This window comes from Zonotrichia albicollis, chromosome 5 (genome assembly GCF_047830755.1).
Source record: "Zonotrichia albicollis isolate bZonAlb1 chromosome 5, bZonAlb1.hap1, whole genome shotgun sequence".
Taxonomy (NCBI): Eukaryota; Metazoa; Chordata; class Aves; order Passeriformes; family Passerellidae; genus Zonotrichia; species Zonotrichia albicollis.
In genome coordinates, this window is record NC_133823.1 from 32,049,349 (window position 1) to 32,074,201 (window position 24,853).

A 24,853-nucleotide genomic window follows, 5' to 3' on the forward strand; every position below is an offset into this window, starting at 1 on the left:
TACCTGTAGCCTTTACACAACATGAGCTGACATGAAAAAGCTCATACCCAAATCACTACTGCTGTGTTTACACAAGTCCAGAGATAGCTTTAAATAATTAGATGAGCTGCTAAGGTATTACAGCTACCAAAAAAAAGGGGTTTTTTTAAATTCTTTCAAAAGTCTTCCTAAATTATAACGAAAAAATCTTCATGCATGTTTTAATAAGTGCTCCAAAGTCTGTGATGGATACATTAAGAAAACCAAGAAGGTTTAGAGTGATTTAGTCCTGAGCTACAGTCACTGTACAACTACTGGAAAACATTACCCCTCTTAAGTGGACTCAAATCAGTGTAGCAGTAGCCCATGCCTTCCATTCAAGTTGCAGGAGAGGATACAGACTGATTTGGCACCTCTGTTCTTATGTTCCTCTATTTTATATTCTTTTGTGGGGGTGTGTGTGAGAAAACTTCATGTTTTAGCAATGGTTTATTACAATAGTTATAATAAGCAGAAAACTATGGTATTAGCTATGAAGAATTAGTTTACTGTCAGTTGGATAGTTAGGATTCTGTGTAAGTCCTTGGATAAAGCAACAGTACAGGATTTTTGATCAACTCTGCAGGATTTTGCAAGTTGTAACTTGCATGAAAAGATGCTCTTTCACAGAGCTCCACTAAGCCTACCTGGTTACTCTGGGAGACATACAAGGGCTACAAAGCATCTTCCTGTGCATGCCAGCTACAAATAGACACTAGAGCAAGTGATGAGCTGAGCAATTTCAGCACAAGGATGAAAAAAGGAACTAGGCCAGATCCAATCTGAAGAGTAAGTCATTAACACAAGCCCTTTTGGTAAGTGCTTCATCCTATGACTAGCTGAATTCTGATTTCTAAAATCAACACAGCAGAATAGAGGGTGTTGGGCTAATGACTCTGTTTACTTACATTATAATCACACTTATTCAATGCATGGTTAATGACTAAGCACACAGTATATCTAAAAAGCCCAAGGACACAAGGTACCAAGGTTCTGCTTCATTGTTACTTTGGAGCCTAACGTACTTGGTGTCAGTTTGATTGGATGGCTTCTCACAAATCTCCAAAGCAGAACAAGATTTAACCAAAGCAACGGTATTTTCTCTTGCTTTAAATCTAGGGAAGATACTATTCCATTTCAACAGAACTTGAAGACTCATAGCAAAATGTATTGTGGAGATTACGTGAGTATAATTATTTGTTCTCTAAAATCTTCCAAACTTTTTCATTTCTCTTGAGTTGTTGTCACATGTTGGTATCCATTTCCTTTCACTGCTAGAAATTAATCTTAGGGGAAGATAATTTATCAGTGATTTGGGTCTAATCCTGGTGTTACCTATGTGTATATATATATATAAAGTCTCTGAAACAAAAACTAAAATAAGAATTATCAGTTCCTGTCTCATGATTCTAGACCTTTCAAGAAAAAGCAACGCAAGCCTCCTTGTGAGGTCCTTTAGGTGGGTTTGCACTAAGCTGCTAAACAAGAAGCTAAATTACATACTACCACCCAACTGTATTAAAGACATAAGTGTGAATTTTTCAGAAGATACTCCATTCTGCCACTGTTTGGGGGGGGGGGGGGTTATAATTTGACAAGAATATCTGTAGTTGCACAAAGTAACTAAATAGCTTTATCACGTCTAAAAATTTATTTTGTTCATAGTGTGAAAAATATTTTAAAGTAAAAAAATGCTACCTCTACCAGAGCCACAACACAGGATGAGTTATCAGTGATTGTTCCCTATCTAAAAGCTGTACAATATATTAAATGGCTTCACTAGTGCTCTTTGAGAAAAAATGAAATTTTAAATCTTCATTCTGGAAACTGTTGTAGTTACTATTTCATGACAACAAAATATGAAATTTCTCTCTGTACCTGGCATACTGATCATCAGGTTCTCTAATGATTTTCTTTTAGTTATTAGTGACATGAATAATGATTTGTTCCTTTCAAAGGCTTTTTACACATACATTCCCAACAAACTTACAAATCAATGTGGAATTTCCAAAAGAATAAATATTTTTCCCTTTCTTATTTTAATATAAAGTATAATTGACTAATTATTCCAGTCTTTCCAGTAAAGTATTTCTTCTGATAAAATTATATAAATAAAGCATATATTTGTTTTTCTAAAGTGATTGCTATTGAATCAGGATTAGCAATATATTCCGTTTTCTGCAATTTGGGACTTGCATCCTTAACTAGATGCAAGACAGTTAAGAACTTAAGAGACTTTCTTCTTAGTTTCTTCTTTTCCCCTCTTTTAGTTACAGTGATTTTGTAATCTATTCCTGATAATTTAAGGATGACAGAAAGAATACTACATCTTAAAAAGGTAGTAGATCAGATTCTGTTGGAGAAGACAAGAAATACAGTTTCTTTTCTTCTACTGATTTATTGCAACCAATTACATTTAAATAATTGACACTGCATCTGCATGTAATATTTTTTCTAAAACTAATGGCAGTTTCCTTATAAAATAACTTACAGAAGAAATATTTTAAAGTCATTGTAATTGGCAATTATATTTACAAAAACAATGCAGTATATTTTGATAGCATTATAAAGAAAATCAAATAGATAAGAATTTTTTACTGTGACAGATGTTTGCAATGGTATGAAGCTTAATATAATGTAACTATTACATATTAGGCTACTGAACTACTTGAGCAGAGGGGATACAAGTTCCTAATTCTGATACACTGAATTACATCAAAATACTCCAGAATAAATGGTTTTAATATCAACTCTCTATTCCCTCTTCTCCTAAACATAAAAAGGCAGGCTGATAAAGCCTTTTTTTCCCCATCATCACAGAAACAAAAGAGCAGAGAAGCAACTGTAGACAATGGGGAGTATAGCAGTCCCAGGAAAGACAGAAAAACCTGACTCCAGGCTTTCTCTGAAAAGTATTGGGATGGATTCCCAGGTTAGGTGAATTTTTACTGTTTATTCCAATTCCCATGCATTATGGAATGGAAAAGGAGAAAAATTAGGTATTTCTATGGGCTGGATCCTAGGAACAGACTTCCCTACTGAGGCATCCAGACAGAATGAGGACATGTAAGGCAGAGCTGCATGTAAACATTCTCCCCTGAATGCTGCTGGTATTTAAAGAGAAGTTTAGTCATGGAGCAGTGGCAGTTTCCTTTGAAGAGACTGAGCAACAAAATTGCAGAAAAATCACTCTAGCAAACCTCAGTCAAGAAAACAGGGCTTACACAGGACTGAGTGGTGAGACCATAGCATTAATTGGTTCTCTACTCTTCTTAAACACTATTCTAGATTCCAAAAATGTCCTAGAAGTACACTTTGGACTTGGAGATATTTTCCAAGGAATTCCAGAACTTTGAGTATACCATTAATTCAGAAGCATAAGAAAAATAAAAATAATTCAGAAGTATTACTTTCTAAATGTGCTTTCTTCTTTAAGATGATCTTCTTTATATTTTACGCTACCCATATCAGTAATTACGTACCTTATCTGTGAACAATCAGATAGGATGGAGTCCTTCAAGATCACCAACGATATACAAACTGTTAACAGCAGCAGCCCTGCCAGATTCAGCAAGTCAAGGCATCATCCTTATTAGAGATTACACACAAAAAATACCACAATATAAAAAACACCCTATAATAAATACCACAGGTAAAACTTTCAGAAATTAGATAAGATAACATCTGTGACCTCTCTGAATACATATACAGGGAGAGATGGAAGGCTTTGGAGAATGCATTTACTATGTTTAGAAGTATCCCTTCCACTACTGTATCATATTATAGAAATTAAATGAAACACATACAGTAAACTCAAAACAAATCAAAGTACTCATGAAATTTTTATTTAATGAAGTTGCACTCAAATTATATCTTTGCAAAAGTATAGCTAGCTTCTAGCATGTGGTTAGCTAATAAAGAAAACATTTTATTTTAGCAGACATTCCCTATGGGAAATATTCAGATGAAAGAGTCTGACTTCAATTGCTTGTTATCGGCAGAATGACTTACTGAATAAATATTATTCGAAGGTTGTTCGTACTTCAGAATGCTTTTCCATCACAAGACTGAATTGCCTGAAGTTTGCACATCATAATTTGATAAAAGCAACCTCACCTTTTACTGATACTTTTATTGAACTGCTTATGACTTTGGTCAGAAAAAGCTGTAGCTTTCTTGCTTTAGCAGAGAAGGAAGGTAAATTCCAAGTATCATTTTCCAGAACCATTATAAATTTTTCCGACCCTTTCTAATCTTTTTCATTGTTCTGGTTCATTCCACCAACACCACACAAACCTGTCTGCTCAGCTTAATTTTGAATCAGTTTCTTACAGGAGAGTTAAAAGAACATATGCAAAGCCAGAGATATGTATAGAGTGCCCACCTGGGCTACCTCTGTAGAGGCAGATCTGCAGTTTTGAACATGAGGGTATCCTGAGATTAGAGAGAGGAATAAATATCTTAAAAAAAAAAAAAAATCACCGAATCACCTTTGGAGATTTACTTGCTTTATAAAGTGTTTTGACACTTTGTGAGAAAAAAAGCAAAATTTTTTTTTTCCTCCTGAAAAACATATCCCCTTCACTAGGATGCTGCAGAGGAAAGACAGTATGAAAACAATTTTTCCATGTTCACATACAGCAGTTTGTCTAAACTAACTCACAAAAAGGCTAAATTGCTCTTGGAAATTACTCTCCTCTGATGCTTTTTCGAAGCCATGTTCTTTGTTGTGCTGAATTCTAATCTTGCAATGAGAGCTACAGCGAAATGATTAATATATTGTGAGGGATGCTAGAATCCAGATATCAAAATTAAATTGTACAATTCTTCACATCCTTTCAGTGATTGCCCCCATTTCCAGAACAGACATTTCCCCCATTTTCTTCAGAAAATTTGTCTATTTGCGAATATTCATCAATCCACCTGTTCCTAGCTGTAACTTTGAACTTTATAATGAATTTGAATCATATTGGTAGAGGAATGCAATCTCTTATGAAGTTTTGTGGAAACACTGTTCACACAGTGAACAGCGGGGGGTGAGGAAACTGAATTCTATTACCAGTTAAAAATCTGTTACCAGCAGTTGAAACTCAATAGTCATTTATTCCATTGCCCTAGCATTAGCCAAATAATATGTTCAGACTTTGGACTCAGTCATGGGACTGAGTCATATTTTATTTAGCCAGTGGTTGTCTCAGAAAGGACCCCATGGCTTGTTCCTAGATGGAACAAGGTGAGGAAACAAACTGCAAGTACATGGTGAAACAGAGACAAAAGAATCAGGAAAAAAACCCCAGCTGTTTTTATCTGCAGTGTTAACAGAACAAGTCAACAGCCAGAGCATAATGCAAGTTCCTTTATCACTCAATCCCACATTACTGAGACTAATGGTTGTTTGATAATTTTTACTTATTTAAAATAATGTTTATTGGAGACATTACTGTTGATTTCTTTATTAGAAAAAAATTATAGAATTATTAGATTGAATAGAGAGTTGGTAGGCCACCTACCCCAGTCTTTGCTCATTAAGGGTAGGAACCAAAAGCTCCCTGAAATCAATAAAAATACTTTCATTTATACTATCTGAAATTAGGATAAAGCTCTCATAGTAAGAATATTAGAGTGCAAAAGTGTCTCTGCTCTTCTCAACTTCAAAGATTTCTGTTACTTTGTCACAATTTGTTTTACTCGTGTGGATGGGATGGAGAATATTGTATTTAGCAAAATTATATTCAGTGAACATAAACTTCTGACCTCACCAAGAAAGCCACAATGGAATTGTCACTTCTGTAGATTTAACTTTGCCATGAGGAGCAATTTCTGCTCATCACTGTAGTGTGCCATCTTAAGGCATGCAGAAGAGAAATCATGAGATCATACTGGTAATTTCCCTATCCCTTCCAGAGCTTAGGGAAGCAAAAGATGTTGCAGAAGTACAACAGAAATGGCTATAGACTCAAAACTGGTCATCCTGATGTCAGAGTCCAATACTCTCTCACTAGGTTCTTTCAGTAGCTGTCAACCTCAGTTATTTTCTTCTGTTTGTATTGCTCTGTGATTCTATTAAAATTAGTTCTTTTTATTCTTTCTAAGAAATTTGTGAATAATAAGAAAAACACATGAAATAAACTATCACTGAGAATGAGCTGACAATAATTAAATCAGTTCTAAAGCAACTAGAAAAACTGCATTGTCTTCTACATGTCAAGCTCAAAACTATCTCACTTGGCAGTGAGGTAACATCACTGCTTGAATAAATCACCAGGTTTGTAACCAACCTATGGATCTCATTCATCATTTCCTCATTAGTCCTTTCAAATTAGAAATAACATGAGGAATAAATATTGAAAACTGTCATGGATACCACGGATTAACTTTGAAATATAAAATAATACTTTTTACATGAGTTTGCAAAGGGATTTACATTTTAAGGTAAACCCCCACCATTTTTTTCCTATTAAGGCCTAAGTGATACTAGGGGCAACTTCCTCCAAAACGGTCTGTCTTCCTATGGTCACCTGCAAGCTTAAGTTCTGTTTCATAAATCAAAAGCCACACATCCTGCTCCCCATGAAGCAAAGAAAATTTAAAGTTATGATTATTGGTTTGCAGCAGAATTAGGTATATCATGTTAAAAATGTTAAACACCTCAAAGTCTGCTTTTTCCTTTTGTAGACACAAGGAACAATTCTTCCTGCTCCAAATTTTAACCCTATAACGGATGCCCAGTTGCTAGGAGGAGCCCTACAGGGAATTTGTGAGTATCTTGACTGATTCTAATGTGAATTTCCTCTTTTTCAGAAAGCTCTCATAAAGCATTAGGCAAAATATAAACTCATAAAATTGTTACTGTTTATCTGCAAAATCTTCAAGGAAACACAAGACACACTGATGATGTCCAAATAGTTTGCATTTACAGGAACTGAGTTGATCAAGATTAATCTAAAATCCATACCAACACTTGCAGTAATGAACACTTCATTGAGAAAACAAGAAAAACAGAATTCTGTGTTGCATCACTAAGAGTGAGGGCTAAGAAATGAAGGGATTTTGGTTGTAACTTCAACAACTAAGTGTTACCAAGGTCCGCTAAGTCTCTTATTCAGTCACAAGAAATAAAAACAGATGGAGAAGAAAGTTTAAAGAATTCATTACCTTCTCAGTTTTTGCTTTCAGTGTTAGTTCCAAAAATCTTTTGTTCACAAAAGGATTTTTCTCAGTTCTGATTTTTTTCTTTTCCTATTGAACTTTGTTGGTATTGCTGAGTGTCAAGATATAGATTTTTTTTTTTAATCTTAAATGTCTTCCTCACTTTAAAACTGTTCTCTGTTTCAGAGCTTTTATACCCCTTGGGCTTTTCACAAGATTGTACAGCACCAAATCTTGCATGCTGTTTTCAATTTCTTTAATGAAAATGTGAGGACTCAGATTTAATGTCAAGTGAACCACAATAAGCATTATTCATCAAGGGGAACCTAAAGTATCTTTATGACCAAATTGGCTACAGATGAAAGAAAAGTTTTAAACATCTTCCTACACTTCAAAGAGTACTTCTAAGATAACATTGATAAAATATGAAATATTTTAATGTTGCTAATATATGAAAATATAGAGATTGTATTCTTCATCTAATACTCTAAGTACATCAACCTTAATTTTAACCTTCTGTCAAAGTACATGGAACAAAGTTGTAATTTAAAGGACAATTGAAAAAATAAATAATTCATCTTCAGAGAAGGTAAAATCACCATATACTTTACAGGCACTGACTGACCCTTAATCCTACACATGGCATTCATTCTTATGAGGATGTTCAGTCACCCTCTGCTGATACTACACAAGTTTTATATTTATATTATAAAATATTTCCTATATCTGGACCATTCTCAGTTTTTACTAGAGAGACCATGGAAGCTGTAAAGATTCCTAGTGATAACTATTTTCTGAAATGTAAAAAGAAATCATTAAGTACAGTATCCCAACCGTTTGGATGCAAAAACAATTTCAAAACTCAAAAATAGTTTTCTGAATATGCTAATAATATTTTTTAAGCAATAACACTGATTCATTATAGAAGTTAACTAGTAAGTTCTACCTATCAAGCAAACCATCATAGGTAACCTTCAATAAAATGCTCTTTTTTAAATGGAGTAAGATATAATTTTTCAAACTTCATACAATTCCCCTGAAATTATAACTGAGTTTATCAACAAATGGTCTAACAAATTTATTATCCTGATAAAACAGATCCCTAATTCTTAAATGACAATTCAATCAATATCAACAGAACACACCAATATTACTTTCAAGGCTCAGCCACAAATCCTGCTACCAGGCCTAGTTCTGAATCCTTGAAAGCTGTTTTATTGATGCTTTCAAACCCATTGAGCTGGTGAGAGGTGATGATGCATCTGGTAACAACAGACTGCTTCACCTTTTGATGGTATTACACCAGCAAGTGCAAGACACACAAGCACAGTAACATAACTGGTGTTGGCAAATATTAGTAGGATATTAGTCTCTTGATCAGTTTTTCTAAAAATTAGCATAATGTTCTTAAACAAAACAAGAACAATCACAAATGTAAATAATTAACAGCAGCTTGTTAATTTAGAGCCTGTGTCATTTCCTTTTCAGGTTGTGAAAAGGATGTGTTGATTGAAATCCTAACTCAGCGTTGCAACTCCCAGCGGCTCATGATTGCCGAAGCATACAGAGACATGTATGGCAGGGTACGACAAACACTTGGTGCTTTTATTACTTCTTTCCCTCCGTGCAGCTGGCAGCCCTTCTCTCAGCTCACTCACTGGAACCACGAGCCTGTCAGACAGCTGGCTGGCACAACAGGTTGGCACACAACTTGCTCATTGGCTATTGATACCTCTGAGGGTATCACCTTGTCATTTCTACAGCAGAAGTGTTGTCTGCCACACAGAGTTAGAAAAGAGCGGGGAAAGTTCCTTCTTCTACAGGCCATTCTTCTCTATTGACCAACCTAAAATACCTGAACAGACTTTCTTCCTTTATGTGCTTTTTTGGAATAAATAATAAAATAGTATTGTAACCAAAGAAAAACACCACACACAAGAGTTATAGGCTTTTTACCTTGCTCACATAATGATTAATGTTCACATCTCAAGCACTGACAGTCTCACACCTCATTCCATATAGTCCCATATGTACATTAAGCACAATAGTCATCTTACCTGCTTAAATGTATGATCTTAAAAAACTGTTTAAAATTTAAGACAAAGTTATTTTTAAAACACTGTATTTTACCTATATTTACTATATATAACAATGGAATTTTTGCTGAGTTCTTAAATATACACAGAGATATATACCCTCATTCTATTTCCAGATCTATTGTTGCTAACCAAATAACTTTAGGAAAGTTGCAGTGCCTGCATTTTCCTTAGCTGCTACAGCTATACAAGGGCAAAAACAATAGTAACATCCCTTGCAAAATTCTTGTGAAAGTCATGAAAAGTACAGTGTAAAACTAGATACTATTTGATTAAGTTGACTAGACATGCCCTTCCCCTGAAAGAGAGCAGACAAACACCTAGGACAAAATCCAGTTTTCTTCATTTCCTGAAGCCTGTAATACCAAAGGTTCACTGGAAAATTCCTTGCAGGCCAGTGTCTGCTTGCCATTGAATCTATCAGCATAAGTGAGAACAATGAGTTTGCACAAATGCTACCACAGAGCCATCTCCCTTGATTAGGGTTAACTAGAAATGGTTCATTCAAAAACTCCACATTTTATGATGCTTTTACACCTCCAGTTCATTAACCAGCAGAATGTTTGGGTGGTCAAGTTTTCTAGCGACAACCTTTGTAGCAGCTCTACACTAAAAAACCTCAAAACCACTGACCCCTGAATAAGCTCAAAGACCCATTTACTGTCCTAGAACTGGAGGAAAAAGAGCTGGATTTAATCAGTGTAGTGGGTTGATTTTGTATTGTTACTCATCTCCAGGATATCAGTGACTTTATTTGGACTGTTAAAAAAAATGAAACACACAATAATTGTGACATTTTAGACATAGCCTTGAATGAATAAGTATATTTTATAGAGACCACAACAATAACTGACAATCACAGCTATCTACCTTCCAGAGACCATGACAATGATAGAAATCAGCACCTAAATTATTAAACCTGTTTTTTCTATTATGAGATATTTATTAGGTTACCATCACACATGCAAGTCATACAAGGTCAGTGTTAAGCCATGCAATATTCCTAAGTTTTAATGTTACTTATAGCAAACTAAAGTACATCGAGCTACCTTTGGGGTAAATATTTTAAAGCTTTGCATCATGTTTTTATCTTTTATTTCTACTCTCTGATGCATGATGACCTAGAAATAATACAGTACCACAATAAAGGCTTGGAAATGTCCTTCAGGAACACAGTTATTTCATGTTTACAGAGACCAATTATTGACTTGCTCACCACTAGTCTAACTGGCTCTTCTTTTCAAAACAAAAACATAAAAAAATCAGTAAGCCCCTATGAAAACATATCACCTTTAAATTCATACCTCTTTCAGCCATATGAGTTAACATGAAGTGCTATAAAGGCGGTGGACACAGATCTGATGACCTAGAAGAAAAAAAAAGGACAAAGATGTCAGATGTCCTTTTAAAGAATCACAGTGTCTAAATCTATGAATAATAATAGAAGGGAAAGGCAAGAAAACAGTTTTCATATTCTAGCAATGGGCTACAGAACACACTAAAAAACATGGAACGTACTCCAATACACCCACAATTTCAATTCAAATGAATTCATTAGGCACTGGGTACACTTTACAGTGCAAGATTCATCATGATACTCTTGACAGTTCCTTAAAAAAACCTGCCAAGAATGTGATGTATCTTACATTGAGTTGCACCAGTTTGTGCTTTGAAAGAATTTAGCACACATCACACTTCCCTGGCTGCAATTTGTCCCACTGGTTATATTGCATTGAACAAATGCACCATTAGGCAAGCCCAGTTTGAGTGGCAAACATCACAGGACAGAGAAGAGATGTGGCATGGCAACAGCAGTTTTAACCTTCTCAGTTCAATTTATGGTGAACCTATTGGTCCCATCCTTTCCCTCTATTTCACTTCAGTCTGCCCAATATGGCAGCCACCTGGCCCATTCATTAGACAAATGTAAACTGAGACACAAAAGGAGAGAAATATTAAAATTATAAAGACCTGAACTAGCTGCATGATTCAGACATACAGAGAAGTTTTAAGATTCCTTCTTACAATTAGGCTCCAAGGATTTCATGTAGCAAAGATGATTAGGAAATTATAATAGTGACAACTTAGAGCTGTCTTTTATTTTTTTCCAATACTTCCCTTAGTTCTGATTGCAGGAGTAATTTTTAAGTAGTATCCATTTGTATTATTAATTCATTTTCCCATAGGCATGTTGTCAGAAGTAAAATGTCTTAATGAATTAAATTCTACTCCATGCGTGATTTAGTTGCTGTCAAATGAATCTAAAGTGCATTCACCAAAGACTGTGTATGTTTCTTCATCATAAATTTAATTTTTAATATGCATGTGTCTTCCTTCATTGCTACTCTAGCTATTAAATTAATTATAACCAGAAATATATTAAAATCAAAGTACAGGCCTGAAAAAAAACAGATCTGGAAATATACTAGTTTATAATGGGAACTGTTTCTGGCATGCCTTTCAATTCAGACAGACTAGAACATGTTACAGGTGTCTAGTGCTGCACACAAAATACTAAAAAAAAAAAGATCCCACAAGTGTCCTCAATCAAAAACAGTAACTAGTTGTAAGTTAACAAGCTTTTGGCATTTGCAGTGTTATGAAAGATGCTGCTATGAATGGGGAAGATGGGGAGGAAACTCTAATCCATTTCTTAGCTATCTGGCAAGAAAGCACTGAGAAATATGAGGAGGAAAAAAGGGGTCTCATGTTATTAATCCAGCATCTATCAAAAGTAGTGAACTAATTTAAAATGTAAAATATAACCTTGAATTGAAGTACATAACCTTCCAGCTATCCAAAGCTGATATTTTTATGTACTAGGAGCAATACAGATTATTTGTTCTTAAATTATTCACATGGTAACACTAAAAAGAACCAAAAGAAACGACCTGTGTTTTATGAGCTTGATCTTCCAAAGGTGCTTACGCCTCTCAGATTCACACAGGGAATAAATTAAGGGAAGCTGCAGATGCTCTGATGTGATATTCAGTTTTCCAAGACTAAGTAATAATTGCACTTAAACATCTACATTTTCTTCTCTGTTCTAAGAACTGAAAGCAACAATCCATTGTGGCCTACTGGCTTGTGCACCTATTCTCATCTTGCTCATACTAGTAAAACAAGCATGTACTGTCCGGTTTTCGGCTGTTTGAAGGGCCTGGAAAGGCCCGGGGTGGCCTTGGGGCAGCCCGCGTTTCAAAGGAACAGAAGAGGCTTCAGTTCTTTTCTCGGTCTCGGTGTTTATTAATTGTTTATCTAAAAGATTTTCTCTCGGCCCGACAGAGGTCTGCTCAGCAGCCAGCCATGAGCACACTCCCCTCCCCTCCGGGGCGGTCACCTATCTTTATACCCAAAGTTACGTATACAATATTTATCATTTTTCCCCAATACCTTTCACCTTTATTGCCCAGTGCACTTTTAGTAACAACCAATCTCAAAGTGCCACCATCACCACAGAAGATGGAGGAGAAGAAGAAGAAGAAGGACAGGACACGCCCCAATTCCTCCATCTTACTTCTCTAAACCCCCCTGTACAGAAATCCTAAACCCTGTGTTTCACTCTCTAAGTAACTAATCCCTTCACCATTCACCCTGGTGAAACCCTCCTATCCTCATACAGGTGTCGTCTCCTGTGTAGGATCAAAGTCCAGCCACCAGACACTTCTGGCAACATTCCAGGACTCCCGAGCCCCCCAAGGGTGGTCTCAGTGACTCGGCACCTCAGTCCTGAGGTGCTGAGATCCCACAATGTACTACTTGAACAATTTTTTTTATTTTACTTAATCTTTGCCAAAATTAATCTTTAACAGTTCATCCTGAATCATTTAGGCAGAAAACCACTTATAATTTTTTAAGCTGTCTTAGTAAAGTGTGACTATAGAGATAATCCCGTCTGCGCTCTCTCTTTTTCTTTTCAAGGATTTGATAACAGACCTAAAAGAGAATCTCTCTCATCACTTTAAAGAAGTTATGGTTGGCTTGATGTACCCACCTGCATCCTATGATGCCCATGAGCTTTGGCATGCCTTGAAGGTAATCTTTATATTCAGAATGCTTAGAGTAGCAGTCATTAATTAGAGTGCTGAACACATATGATTTTTTTTTTTTTTTACATTTCATTGGTTGATAAACTACTGAAAGTTAGTACACTGGAGTAGTATACTATCACTTAGATCACTAGTCAACAGAAATACAGTGCTATTTCAAGCTTATCCATCAGTGTGCTACAATCAGCATAAATAATATCTTTGTCATGGAACATACAAAGCCCATTTAACACCCATGGTAAACTCAGAAAATGAATAAAGATTTATACAGGGAACCATAAGGTGCTGGGTTTTGCAAGCATTTATGTATGCTAGAAACCAAATTTATTTCCACAGCAAGCACCACCTCTCTAACAACCCATACTTCTTTAGCAGAAGATGTCTCTGCAAAAACACTTACAAATTGCTCTGTGACAAAGTGGCACAGCATACTGCACAGTCAAGAGGGCCATGATACACAGAGTATCACCATACAAGTTCAGAAGGCTTTAAGCATTCACCCAGAGTAACACCATACTTCATTTGAAGGCTTCAGGCATCTGCCCATACACAGTAGCACCACTCCACTTCAGAAGGCTGCAAGTGTGTGTGCTTTCTGTTCTTCAGCCCAGCCTTTTATACCCTCTCATTGATGCACTGCACCTGTGTGTCCCTGTGGTGGTTGGTCAGTGCCCTGGGCACTCCATGGCTCATTGCTGTCAGTGTTGCTCACCTGCTGCTCACAGCTGCACCCACTGGGGATGAGGCTCGGCCACAGCCCCACTCCAAATGACCAAACTGTGTGCCTACAACAAAGTAATAGTAACTCCACTGAAACAGAACTGATTTCCCATTTTGAAGGAAATATTTCCTTGTCTTCCCTGGATCTGAGACTGCAATCCTCACACAACTGAAGTTTGTGAAAAAAAAAATTCAAATATCAGGTCATTTAATGGTGAAATTCATTCCTACAGGGCATTGTGAAGACCAAAAGCATAACTTAATTCACAGAGGACTTCAATATATTCTTTGAAACCAGGCTGATTGCTGGCTATTGAAAATAATAATTCTTCTAAGGAAATTCCTGAATTACTGACTCCTGAAAGACAGGAAGGCATATCAGAGTTCAACATTGTTTTCCTTTTCTTTCCACGGATGTTTGCTACTGTCTTTTGCCACAAGCAAGACAGAGATTACAAGACTTCGGGCAAGATGATTTATCTTGCCAATTTTGAGAATTCTGCCCCCCCTCCCCAAAAAAAAGTTACTAGTTTTTTCTTGTTCTTCAGATACTTAAATAAATTTTTAGAAGTACTGGTATGTCTTTATTATAGTTGGCATTAAAAGGATTGTGAAATATCATTGCTAACAAAGGAATAATGTCTTTCATTAACATTATTGACAAAATTGCCAAGTTTATTTTTTCCTAAATGTGGGTCAAACTTTAATTTTTTTACAGTACTCTCTTTTGACCTGGATTCATATGGCCAAGGTAAAAAAAACCAGCCCATGTGTATCTATGGGCTCTAATGCTCTTCCGTTATTCCAAATGCAAAATATTCATTAACACTATCCACGTGTATGTCAAAAGCAGCAAGTGCACCACATCTTATGACAAGTGAAGTTTATAAAATTAATTCAAACTCTGGGAAAATACAGTGATTTGCAGCACTGCATGTACTCCATGATGCTTTACTTTAATACCAAGTTCTGTGCTAGATATTGCAGACTATAGCATTCCTAAATAAAATATAAAAAAAAAAATTATTGGAAGAGAGAAGACCAACATAATAACTATGCTCATGTCTACTTCAGATTTCCTGAACACTTGCTAGGGATGTATGCTCAATCTTTGCATCTGATTTCTTTCAGCAAACAACAATTCTTACTAAAATTCTAAAATTATTCCTATTATGTTTCTGTCAACACTAGTCTTGCTTCATTTCCCACTTGCTAAGGTACATGATGAAATTCAGATTTAGAAATATATTTGAAATATATTAAAGTAATTTGAACAGGTAGGTTATGCAAAAGTACACTACAGAAACTGCTATTATTTTGTTATTTCTAATAAGGACATCACTGCTTTCTTCTAAAAATTGGGGTTTCTACTACACAACATCTTTTCATATTTACTTCTTTCCATACAGGGAGTAGACACAGAAGAAAAATGCCTAATTGACATATTAGCCTCAAGATCAAATATGGAGATCTTCCAGATGAAAGAAGCCTACCTGATGGGTAAGCTGTTTTACCAAGTGCAGAGTAGCAGTTGTACTATGTGTGTTCTGGAGGTATTAGCACACCCAAAAGAACACAACTACAAAAATACAGTACAGACCAGTACAGCCTGGTTCCCTCTCCACATCCTCTCCCACATCTACATACAAAAGGCTGAAGCAATGTGGGGGTGGGCAGGCCAGTGGGGACAGTGGCTGAGGGCCCCCAGCAGGGCCAGATGGATATGCCAGCCTATTGAAGTGAAGGGAGACGACGCATCTTAATTGATCAGCATCGAACTCCAGTTTATTGATTCACCAGGAATATTTTATAACCGTGTTAATTAAGCTCATACATATTGCAAAATCTGAGCTCATCATAGGTCACAGATTACACATTAACCCCTCCTTTTGTTTTCAATACCTGTGGTTTGTTATTGAAACCAAGATTTGTGTTCTCACCCTGATAAGAATGGTTCTCAAAACTTACTTTTACTTTCCCAAAACAGCCAAAGATAGAATGTTTACCTGTTATGAGAAAACTGCCTGAGAACTCTGCTGTTTACAGAAACGTGCCTGGGAAACAGGCTTGAGAATTAGCTGCTTACAGCTGCCTTTTACTTTTCCATCAGCTGTATATTTTCATGGCCTTTTTTCCTTCAAGCTATGTCTGAGCAAAATTCTCCAACACCAGCCCCACAGCCAGGTCCTTGTAGAACCTGCCCAGGTTACACTGGAATAGACTAAGCCTATTTATCCTTTATTTGATAATCTTCATTTGTACTATTCAGAGCATGTTCATTTGTGATTTAAGATTATATGGTTTTGGTTTACCCTAGAATATAATTCTGATCTTCAACAAGATATTGATTCTGAGACTTCGGGTCACTTCAGAGATACACTCATGAACCTTGCTCAGGTACTGTAAAAACAAGAACTGTGCCTTACATTTCCAAAAGATTCATAATTACTTTCAATAGTATTTGATAAGTTTTACATTTTAAGGTGACTGTGATTAAAGCTAGTTCAATAGGGCTGCACTTTTAAACAAGAAACAGGAGGGAAGCTGATGAAGAGAAACTGAATTCCTTCATCTACTCTGTCTTAGACTTTGGATATCAGATGGAAGCAAAGGTAAACAGACTATTTTATAAATTCCCATTGGTATTCACCTGCTGACCCTTTGCTCCATCTGTCTCATCTCAAAATGTGTCTACTTGCATGAACAAATGTGACTGTCATTTTTAAAAGCATATGTTTTCTCCATTATCAGAAAACATCATAAACCACTCAAACATTATGTGAAAATAGAGATATATTCACATTTGACCAAGAAATAAAGAATTAAAGAGTTCACTGCTTAAAATATAATGCCCTTTGTGCCATTGCATATGCTAAATCACAAAATGCTAGCCCAGAAGAAAAGGAAGTATCACTTTGACATACCAACTTATGCAGTTTTTTACCAGTCTGTAGTTTATACAAGAGAGTGTCACCCTTGTCATTCTCATTGCAGTCACTGTGCTTGTTATCTTTAGAATTTTTTGTAAACCAGAGTAACAAATAATAAAGGACTGCCATAGGATTACAGCATACATAAGGTGTATCTGTGCTTTTAAATATGTGTATGTCTGAGGAAAAACTTCTTACACAAATTTGAAATAACATTAGGCTTCACTGAAGTTAAAAAGACAGAAGTTTCAAAAGCAGAAGCTATAAACAGAAATATTTTTTTCTCATGCTGGATGTTTTTTCCCTAATAATGAAAATTTTCCTTGCTTAAAAATGAAGAGCAACCTTACTTAAGCAACCTCACTTCTCATAATTATTAAAACCATGGGACATATTTACCTGTCAAATGAACCAAATTTAAAAGAATCTCTGATTATATATTACTGCTCCTAATTTTCTTAAACCCTAGGTATTGATAAAGAAGCCTAAAGTCAGAAATTTTGTGGCTAACAAAATCTATTTCACTCAAGATAAGAAGAGTTGTAGGAAATTTCAACTTGACCCAGTTATGAAGATTGTTAGTCAAATCACTCATGCTTGCATATTAGCTTATATTAAAACTCAGTGATATTCCATTAAAACATACCCTTTCTAATTCTATAACCATGGAACATTTCCAGTGCATCCTTCAATGCTTTCTTGCAGAAAACCTCTGCTTTGATTTCTATTAAATCAAACTACTGAGACAAGTAAACATGCTCCACATATGCAGAGCAAACTATTCAATTGCTATAGTATTGTATTTATGGTTTTCATGTCCAGCCTGAGGCAGATTAGATTATATTAATCATATAGGTTATGGTCCTTTCTAAGGAAATTAACAGAGATAAAAGAGTTTCAAATTCAGGCTAACTAATATTCTAGTCTAAAACAAACATTTTATTCTAATTCTCTTTTTTTGGGTACTAACTGAAATATGATAATTTTCTACAATTTTAAACATAATTACACAAATGTTACTGGAGAAAGTGGGCATTTGACTCATGTAGAGTATTAGTACAGTTATTTTATTGTACACTGCCCTGTCTTTATTCCCTTGTTTTCTTGTGTATGTAATTTTATGCAGCCATTTCATCAAATTCCCTTCAGATAATTTATCCTACTACTAGAAATTTCACTTAGTGAAATTCTCACCATTTAATTAACATGTAAATTAACATTTTTAACAAAAAAGAACTATAAATAAATCATTCTACAAGCTGACAGCCAATACCTAATTTTAATCCTTCCCTTCATATGTAACACAACTGTAAATTGTAAACAAAATTGCTCCAAGCACATATTATTAAGGCAGAAAATACATGAGCTCCAGATTTTTCCAAGTTCTGCACACAAGGCTGATTTGTATCTTTAGAAGATGACTATGTTTATAAAAGCAATTCCACAAGTAGCATGTTCTTTTCATTTTCTGACTATATAATTCAGAACATAGCGTGTTTACTAAAGAATTTAGCTTGGTTTGTGTAACTGAAAAGCTAGTGCATGTATGTGAATTTTAGAAATATTCTTTTGGGGTTTATGTATCAAAGTTGTCAAACCATTTCATAGCTCTGGATCTTAATTTTAGACAATTATGAGCAAGCAAAATCTCTATTATTTTATGAGCTTGCTCTATGGTTTGTGCAGGAAGAAAAATACATTGAGAAAAAATTTTTCTGGTAATATGAATATTGATAAGAACTAATCAGTATGGCAAATGTTACTCCTATTCTTATTTTCCCCTCAGAGTTGCATATTAGAGTAAACAATATAACATCCATAATTCTGAAAATGGTGGTGGGATTGTGGTGGTCAGGTAAAAGATTTAAAATAGGACTAAAAATGGGATAGGTTTATCTACTTCCCCCAGTTTTTCATCTCACAAGACTGTTTTTTATTCCAGAATTCCTCTCATTAAAGAAATTTAAGACATAATGTGACAACTTGAAGACATTTGCAAATTCAACCATGCAAAACACTGATCCCACCTAAAGGCCTATATATGTTACCTCAAGAAATTCAACACAGCTTCATACACAGAGAACGTTATATTCCTACAGTGGTTTAGGATTTAACTTTTGAAGAATGTTATCTCTTTTTTCCCTCAGGGAACAAGGATGGAAGGATATGCAGACCCTTCTACAGCTGCTCAGGATGCAATGGTAAATATGCTCAGATGTGATGTTCTCAAACATTAAAAAAAAAAAAAGAACAGAAAACAAACGTTGAAAAGTGATTAAGGATTTACTTTAAATATTTTGCTTTTTTTGTTTTTTCCATTTTTCTGATTTATTAGATTCTATGGGAAGCATGCCAGCAGAAGTCAGGCGAACACAAAAACATGCTGCAAATGATTCTCTGCAACAGGAGTCAGCAGCAGTTGTGGATGGGTAATCCAGCAGTTCAGCTGTTTGAATATAGAGTGTAAAGGAAAAATGTGACTTGCTGAGAAAGCCATGCTTTGCATACCAAGACAGTCAGTGTGCAGCAGGACATTAGCCTGAAAGCAAGTGTGAACTGTTGCAGCTCTCAGACTTGCACTGATGTGAATGGCAATTTGGAAGTAATGCAAAACTGAACTTTGCCCGATGACTACTGACAGCTGTAGACAGAACAGACAGGCATCAGGATGCCTAATAACCCAGAGACGAATGCATTACCAAAGAAAGGCAAATGTTACAGCTGCACTGAGTCTACACATGATAAAACAGGATAAGGGAGATTTTTCTTAACTATTTTATCCATTTTTCTTAAGGAACTCTTACGAGGGAAAACACTTAGGGAGAGCTGGAAAACATTTCAACAAATGTTTGCATATGAAAACTAGAATGTGTGGTAGCTTTTCCCCAGAAGTTTCATAGAAATTTTTGGTGGGAGCACTTCAGTGTTCACATCTGCTCTCCAGTAATGAACATAAACACATAAACACAAGGGCCATTTTTATTAAAAACAGGAAATCAGACATAGCTACAGATTGCAGGAAATTTATGTGAGCTTATCCAAATCTTCCATTTTAGAAAATAAACCCATTTCACCTGGTGGCAAGTTTGAGTTTCTGCTCTGCAGTAGACAAACAGTCTGTCTGCTGACTAGTTTATCACTGTGCAGCCAATGTATTTTTTACTTCAGCCTCCAACAGTAGCTTAGGACTACTTTGCTATCACAGATCAACAAATTCATTCAGCTGATGATGACAGGATTAACACACCTGCTCTATGCTCTGCTCTCTTCCTGAGATCTGAGGGCCCTGCCTGTACTGCAGTGGTCCATGAGTTCTACAGTCAGCAGAAGAAGAATTTTCCTCCTTCCCTAATGGAGAAAGCGCAGCCTGGATGTTTGCGTGTGTGTGCGTGTCTGCACCTTGCAGCGCGCGTGCGCGTCACGCCACTCCTGGCTCCTGCCACCTTCCACGAGCCTTGCCAGCTGCAGCCAAGCCAAGCAAGGAAGTGCCTTACTAGCAGGACGCTCTTACCAGTGTCAGAAACAGATGTTGCTAGATATGTGGCATGCACTCATTTTATACTCCAGGCTGAAGAATCCAAGGGGGAATGTCCTAGAAGCCAAGTTTCAAGCTACTCATTTAGGTTGCCTGACCTGGGCAATATAAACATAATGAAACACTGAGAATAATAAAGGTAAAAAATAAACTCAATAGTTATAGTACTGGGGAGAAGCAAGGAAAAAAAAACATAAAATGCAAGTTGATCATTATGAATGAGCTAGAATAAAACAAGATCTTTTTTCCACCCCTCCCCCCCAAGTTTTCCAGGAGTTCCAAAATATCTCCGGGCAAGACATAGTAGATGCCATTAATGAATGTTACGATGGATACTTTCAAGAATTACTGGTTGCAATAGGTAATGTAAAGGTATTGTTTTTACTAGCAGCAATCTCTTAATAAACTCTAGTATATTATCTCTTGTGCATTAAGAATACTATTTTTCTGATATTTTATCCACTTTAATCTCCTATATTATGCAATTAAATTTTCAGAGAAAATTAGAAAAGAATATTTTAACTACTTTCCCCTGTTAGTGTAAATCTAAAAATGTATCTATGGAGCACTAGCTTCTGACTGAGCACAACTAGTATGTACTTTATTTGATAATAAATTTTGTGTGATAACTGCATTTGCAAATGATTGTACATATATTAAATAACCAGCTATGTTTTCAAGACTTTGGTGGTATATAATCTAGTTTCAAGCTCTATGTACATTTATCTTTCATTTATAGAGTAAGGATAGAAATATTCCTACAAATAGAACATGTGAGTATATTCACTGATATTTAATAGGCCCTTTGAAGCAACAGCAATGAAGATCTACCACCAAACTTTAAAAATTATAAATGTGGTTGTATTAGTGAATATTGGTAGCTTAATTTTAACCTGAGGCATGGACAACGCTACCCAGATTTTCATTTCAAGGAGCCCAAAGCCTAAAGAAAGTATTTTATAATAATCTTCTGTTTACCTGTTGCAATTCTTCCCTCCTAGTTCTCTGCATTCGTGACAAGCCTTCCTACTTTGCTTACAGGCTTTATAATGCAATTCATGTAAGTAGTCATTCTACCTCACATTTCCTAAACATAAGATTCCCTTATTTTGTTGGTTTTGTTTCTTTGTTTGATTGATTATTCTAAAACCAGTACTTACAAATCAGTCTCTTCAATCTTTAAGGTGTGACTGTGTGTTTTAAAACTGTATCTACATAAATTTCAAAGCAGTGGTGCCTAAGCAACTAAGCAGCAGAAGTGCCTAAGCAGCAGAAGTACAAGTTTAAGTATTTAGACACCTTAAAAACTATCTGTCTGGTAACTGTCAATTTTTTTTTTAATTGAAGACATTTTTCTTTGCATGGAAACTCCCCCTGCTGTGCAGAACTCAATATGCATTATTCTTACTATATAATTTTTTGTCTGTAGAGATTTAATAAGTATGGCTAAAACTTAAATAATAAATTAATGTTACATGAAGACAAATGCTTATATTTCTTTGTAGGGCTTCATGCAGATTCTTTTATTGTTTAAGTGCTAACTTCTTTTGACGTTTTATTGCCACTAGATGTCCCCATTCCTCACAGAATTATATTGTGAAAATTTATTTAGAAACAGTTAAAATAAAACACATCTGAACAAAACCAATATAAATTCTAAAACTATGGTTTAAAATCTCACAGAATTCACATGAGGCAGCAGTTTTTGTGAAATTTATTACTGGCCTCATTATAGTTTGAGTGGACGCTACAACAGCAGTCAACTGCTACTCAAAAACTGAATTCCTAGGAATACTGACAAAAGTTTGTCATATTTTCCTTTTTTAAAAGTTTCAGTGCATGGACAAACCACTGGCATGGAGGGACCCCTTGTTACTCAGTTACACGAATTCTATTATTTGAGTACATGAAAACTCAGTAGAATAAAACCCTTAGACTCTTAACATCTAGGATATCTTTATGGGTATTTTCTTCTCTCATTTTCTTTTTTCATTTTAGGACTTTGGGTTTCACAATAAAACAGTTATTAGGATTCTCATTGCCAGGAGTGAGATAGACTTGATGAACATACGCCAGCGATACAAAGAGAGATATGGGAAATCACTCTTCCATGACATTAAAGTAAGCTTTTACAAACTTCTGCATTTATTCAGCACTGCGATCACACAGACTGTACCACTCTGTTTAGCCATTTGCTTTAAAACCAAACAAACAAAAAAGCAAAGTGTAAAAACAATAGCACTATTTCAGTGCCTCAGTTTGATTTGAGTAAGTGTGAAATTAATTCTCAACTCGCTCTCTGTGATTTTATCCCTCTCCAATGCAAGATGTGTTTATAAACAGGGCATGACAGTGTGTGCTGAGCAAGAGCTTGTATGAATGGTTTCCACACTAATTGAGAACATCTTATGTTGATCTGTAAGGCTAGGCTGCTACCACTTTTGTGCAAAACTAAAGTAAATATCTGGTTTTATCCTTGTGCTTAGGTATCCACGTGCTTCACAAACCCTGTTCCTCTTGTACTCCTGGTCTGCATCTTAAAAAAAAAAACTTTGAATGTGTTTAATTGTAAAAAAAAGTACTCTTGCTGCGACACTACATTTTTATGTCACTTAATCCGACTGCAAGATGTGCAGCAACTTTATGAAATTGGTCATGAATTTTTGGTATTGAACTTGAGAATTAATAAACAAATTTGATCCAGCCTTTCAAAGATAGATGGTTTCTAGGTGCCCAAGCAACCAAAGGCCATGGCAAGTGAAATTTTTAAAAAATCTCAGCCTAGAATTCTTATGAAAACAATGTAATGTTTTACAGAACCTCATAATGGTCTAGTTCTTGTCACACACAAAAAAAAAAAATTCAGAAAATGTATAGTCACCAAAATGTTGATTTTTTTTTTCTTTGCAGCATTTTGCTTCAGGGCATTATGAGAGTGCTTTACTTGCTATCTGTGCTGGTGATACAGAAGATTATTAAGAAGATGCACTCTGAAGGCTGTGCAAACCTATTTTAGATAGAAATTGAAGCTATATGCAATGCACCAACTCTAAGAGATCTCTATTTCATATAACAAAACAGTTAAATTAGTAATGTATATTCGCTAATATTAAATCTTTCTTGAGACAGGAAAAAATGTTGGCAGGAACATGGTTTTATCCCAAGTTCTAATTAATATTTCTGATTTTATGATTACTGTAAATTAATGCAACAAGTGGTAAAATTACTCTGTGCAGGCATTTGTTTATCATTTAGTGTCACAACATCCCAAACATTCATCAACTTCCAGGCTCTGGAAGAATTTATTCACTTCCACACTAGAGAGAAGAAAATATTTTGCTTTATTTACTTTAATCATGCAAGACGACTTCTTTCTTTAAGGATTTTTTTTCTTTTCTTTCCTACTTCTTAATGCCTCATATTTTATGCTCTTGAACACTATTGTTTTAGTTGCAACCACACTAAGCATCTGCCCCATGTATTATCAGTCACTCATCAGAGTGCTTTTGTATTCTCTTTTACTTCACTCATATACTTAATGGCCTTTCCCTTATTCTGCTTGAAACAAAAGTAAAAATTAGAATCAAGTACTCCATTCATTCCAGTGTCATGCACTGGAAAACCTGGAAGACAAAGCACTACTTAACTTTAAGCAGGGAAATTCCAGAGGATTATAATCTCAATTCCATTTTTACCCATCTAGTTTTAACCATTCATTGAATATTGACCTTCAGAGCATGGAGGTATATCCAGGATGCCCTAGGTGGCACAAACCAAGAATTGACTATTCGTGGTAACTTTGCACCTCCTGGAGAGGCCGAAGGATGCGGCGCTCCCTGGAACAGCCGCGAACAATGTGACACAGCAAGGAAGGGAAGGTGGCAGAGCCCGGCCTCGAGTCCCCGCCCCACGGAAAAACGTGACACCGTTTAAAAACCCCGGGGCTGTTCAGGGCATCCCATCCTGGGCCTCCGTACCTCCTGTCAGCCTCTTAGGGAATCAGGAGGGAGGGAAAGTACCACACTTTTTAGTGTTCACTAAATATCTGTCCGTGGCTATTCTCCCGCCGCCACAAGGTGTCCAACAGGGCACAGACCCTCTGGATGTTGTTACAGAGATACTTTCTGCAGGTGCAGTCCGTGTGACTGAATAAAGCACTGCCACAGATATCTGCTAACCAGGTATTTGTGCCATCTGCGCCTGTCGCTCCCCTCCGCCTCTGGACATAACGCTAATTACAGCGCGTCTGCCTTCATTGGAAATACTGGCATCGTGTTACTAACATGTTGATTTATAATAAACTTAAAATTTCTTTCGAATCTCTCTTGAGTTTGACTCATTTTTCCAAGCACTTCG

The 24,853-nt window shown here is 35.9% G+C and overlaps 1 protein-coding gene across 1 annotated transcript; it reads left to right on the forward strand.

Annotated features, from left to right (window-relative positions):
• The first annotated feature begins 1,183 nt into the window (after positions 1-1,183).
• On the forward strand, positions 1,184-23,476 carry ANXA10 (annexin A10). Its single transcript, XM_005493915.1, has 12 exons — positions 1,184-1,201; positions 6,694-6,775; positions 8,656-8,750; positions 13,185-13,298; positions 15,442-15,532; positions 16,350-16,429; positions 19,110-19,163; positions 19,298-19,391; positions 20,763-20,858; positions 21,499-21,557; positions 22,496-22,618; positions 23,408-23,476. The coding sequence occupies exons 1-12, from the start codon at positions 1,184-1,186 to the stop codon at positions 23,474-23,476; spliced, it is 975 nt and encodes a 324-aa protein (XP_005493972.1).
• The last annotated feature ends 1,377 nt before the right edge of the window (positions 23,477-24,853 follow it).

Excerpts from the sequence above, each read along its gene's own strand:
- ANXA10 (XM_005493915.1), top strand. Across the intron at positions 16,430-19,109 it reads CACTCATGAACCTTGCTCAG|GGAACAAGGATGGAAGGATA; the intron begins GTACTGTAAAAA and ends TTTTTCCCTCAG. Across the intron at positions 21,558-22,495 it reads GGCTTTATAATGCAATTCAT|GACTTTGGGTTTCACAATAA; the intron begins GTAAGTAGTCAT and ends TTTTCATTTTAG.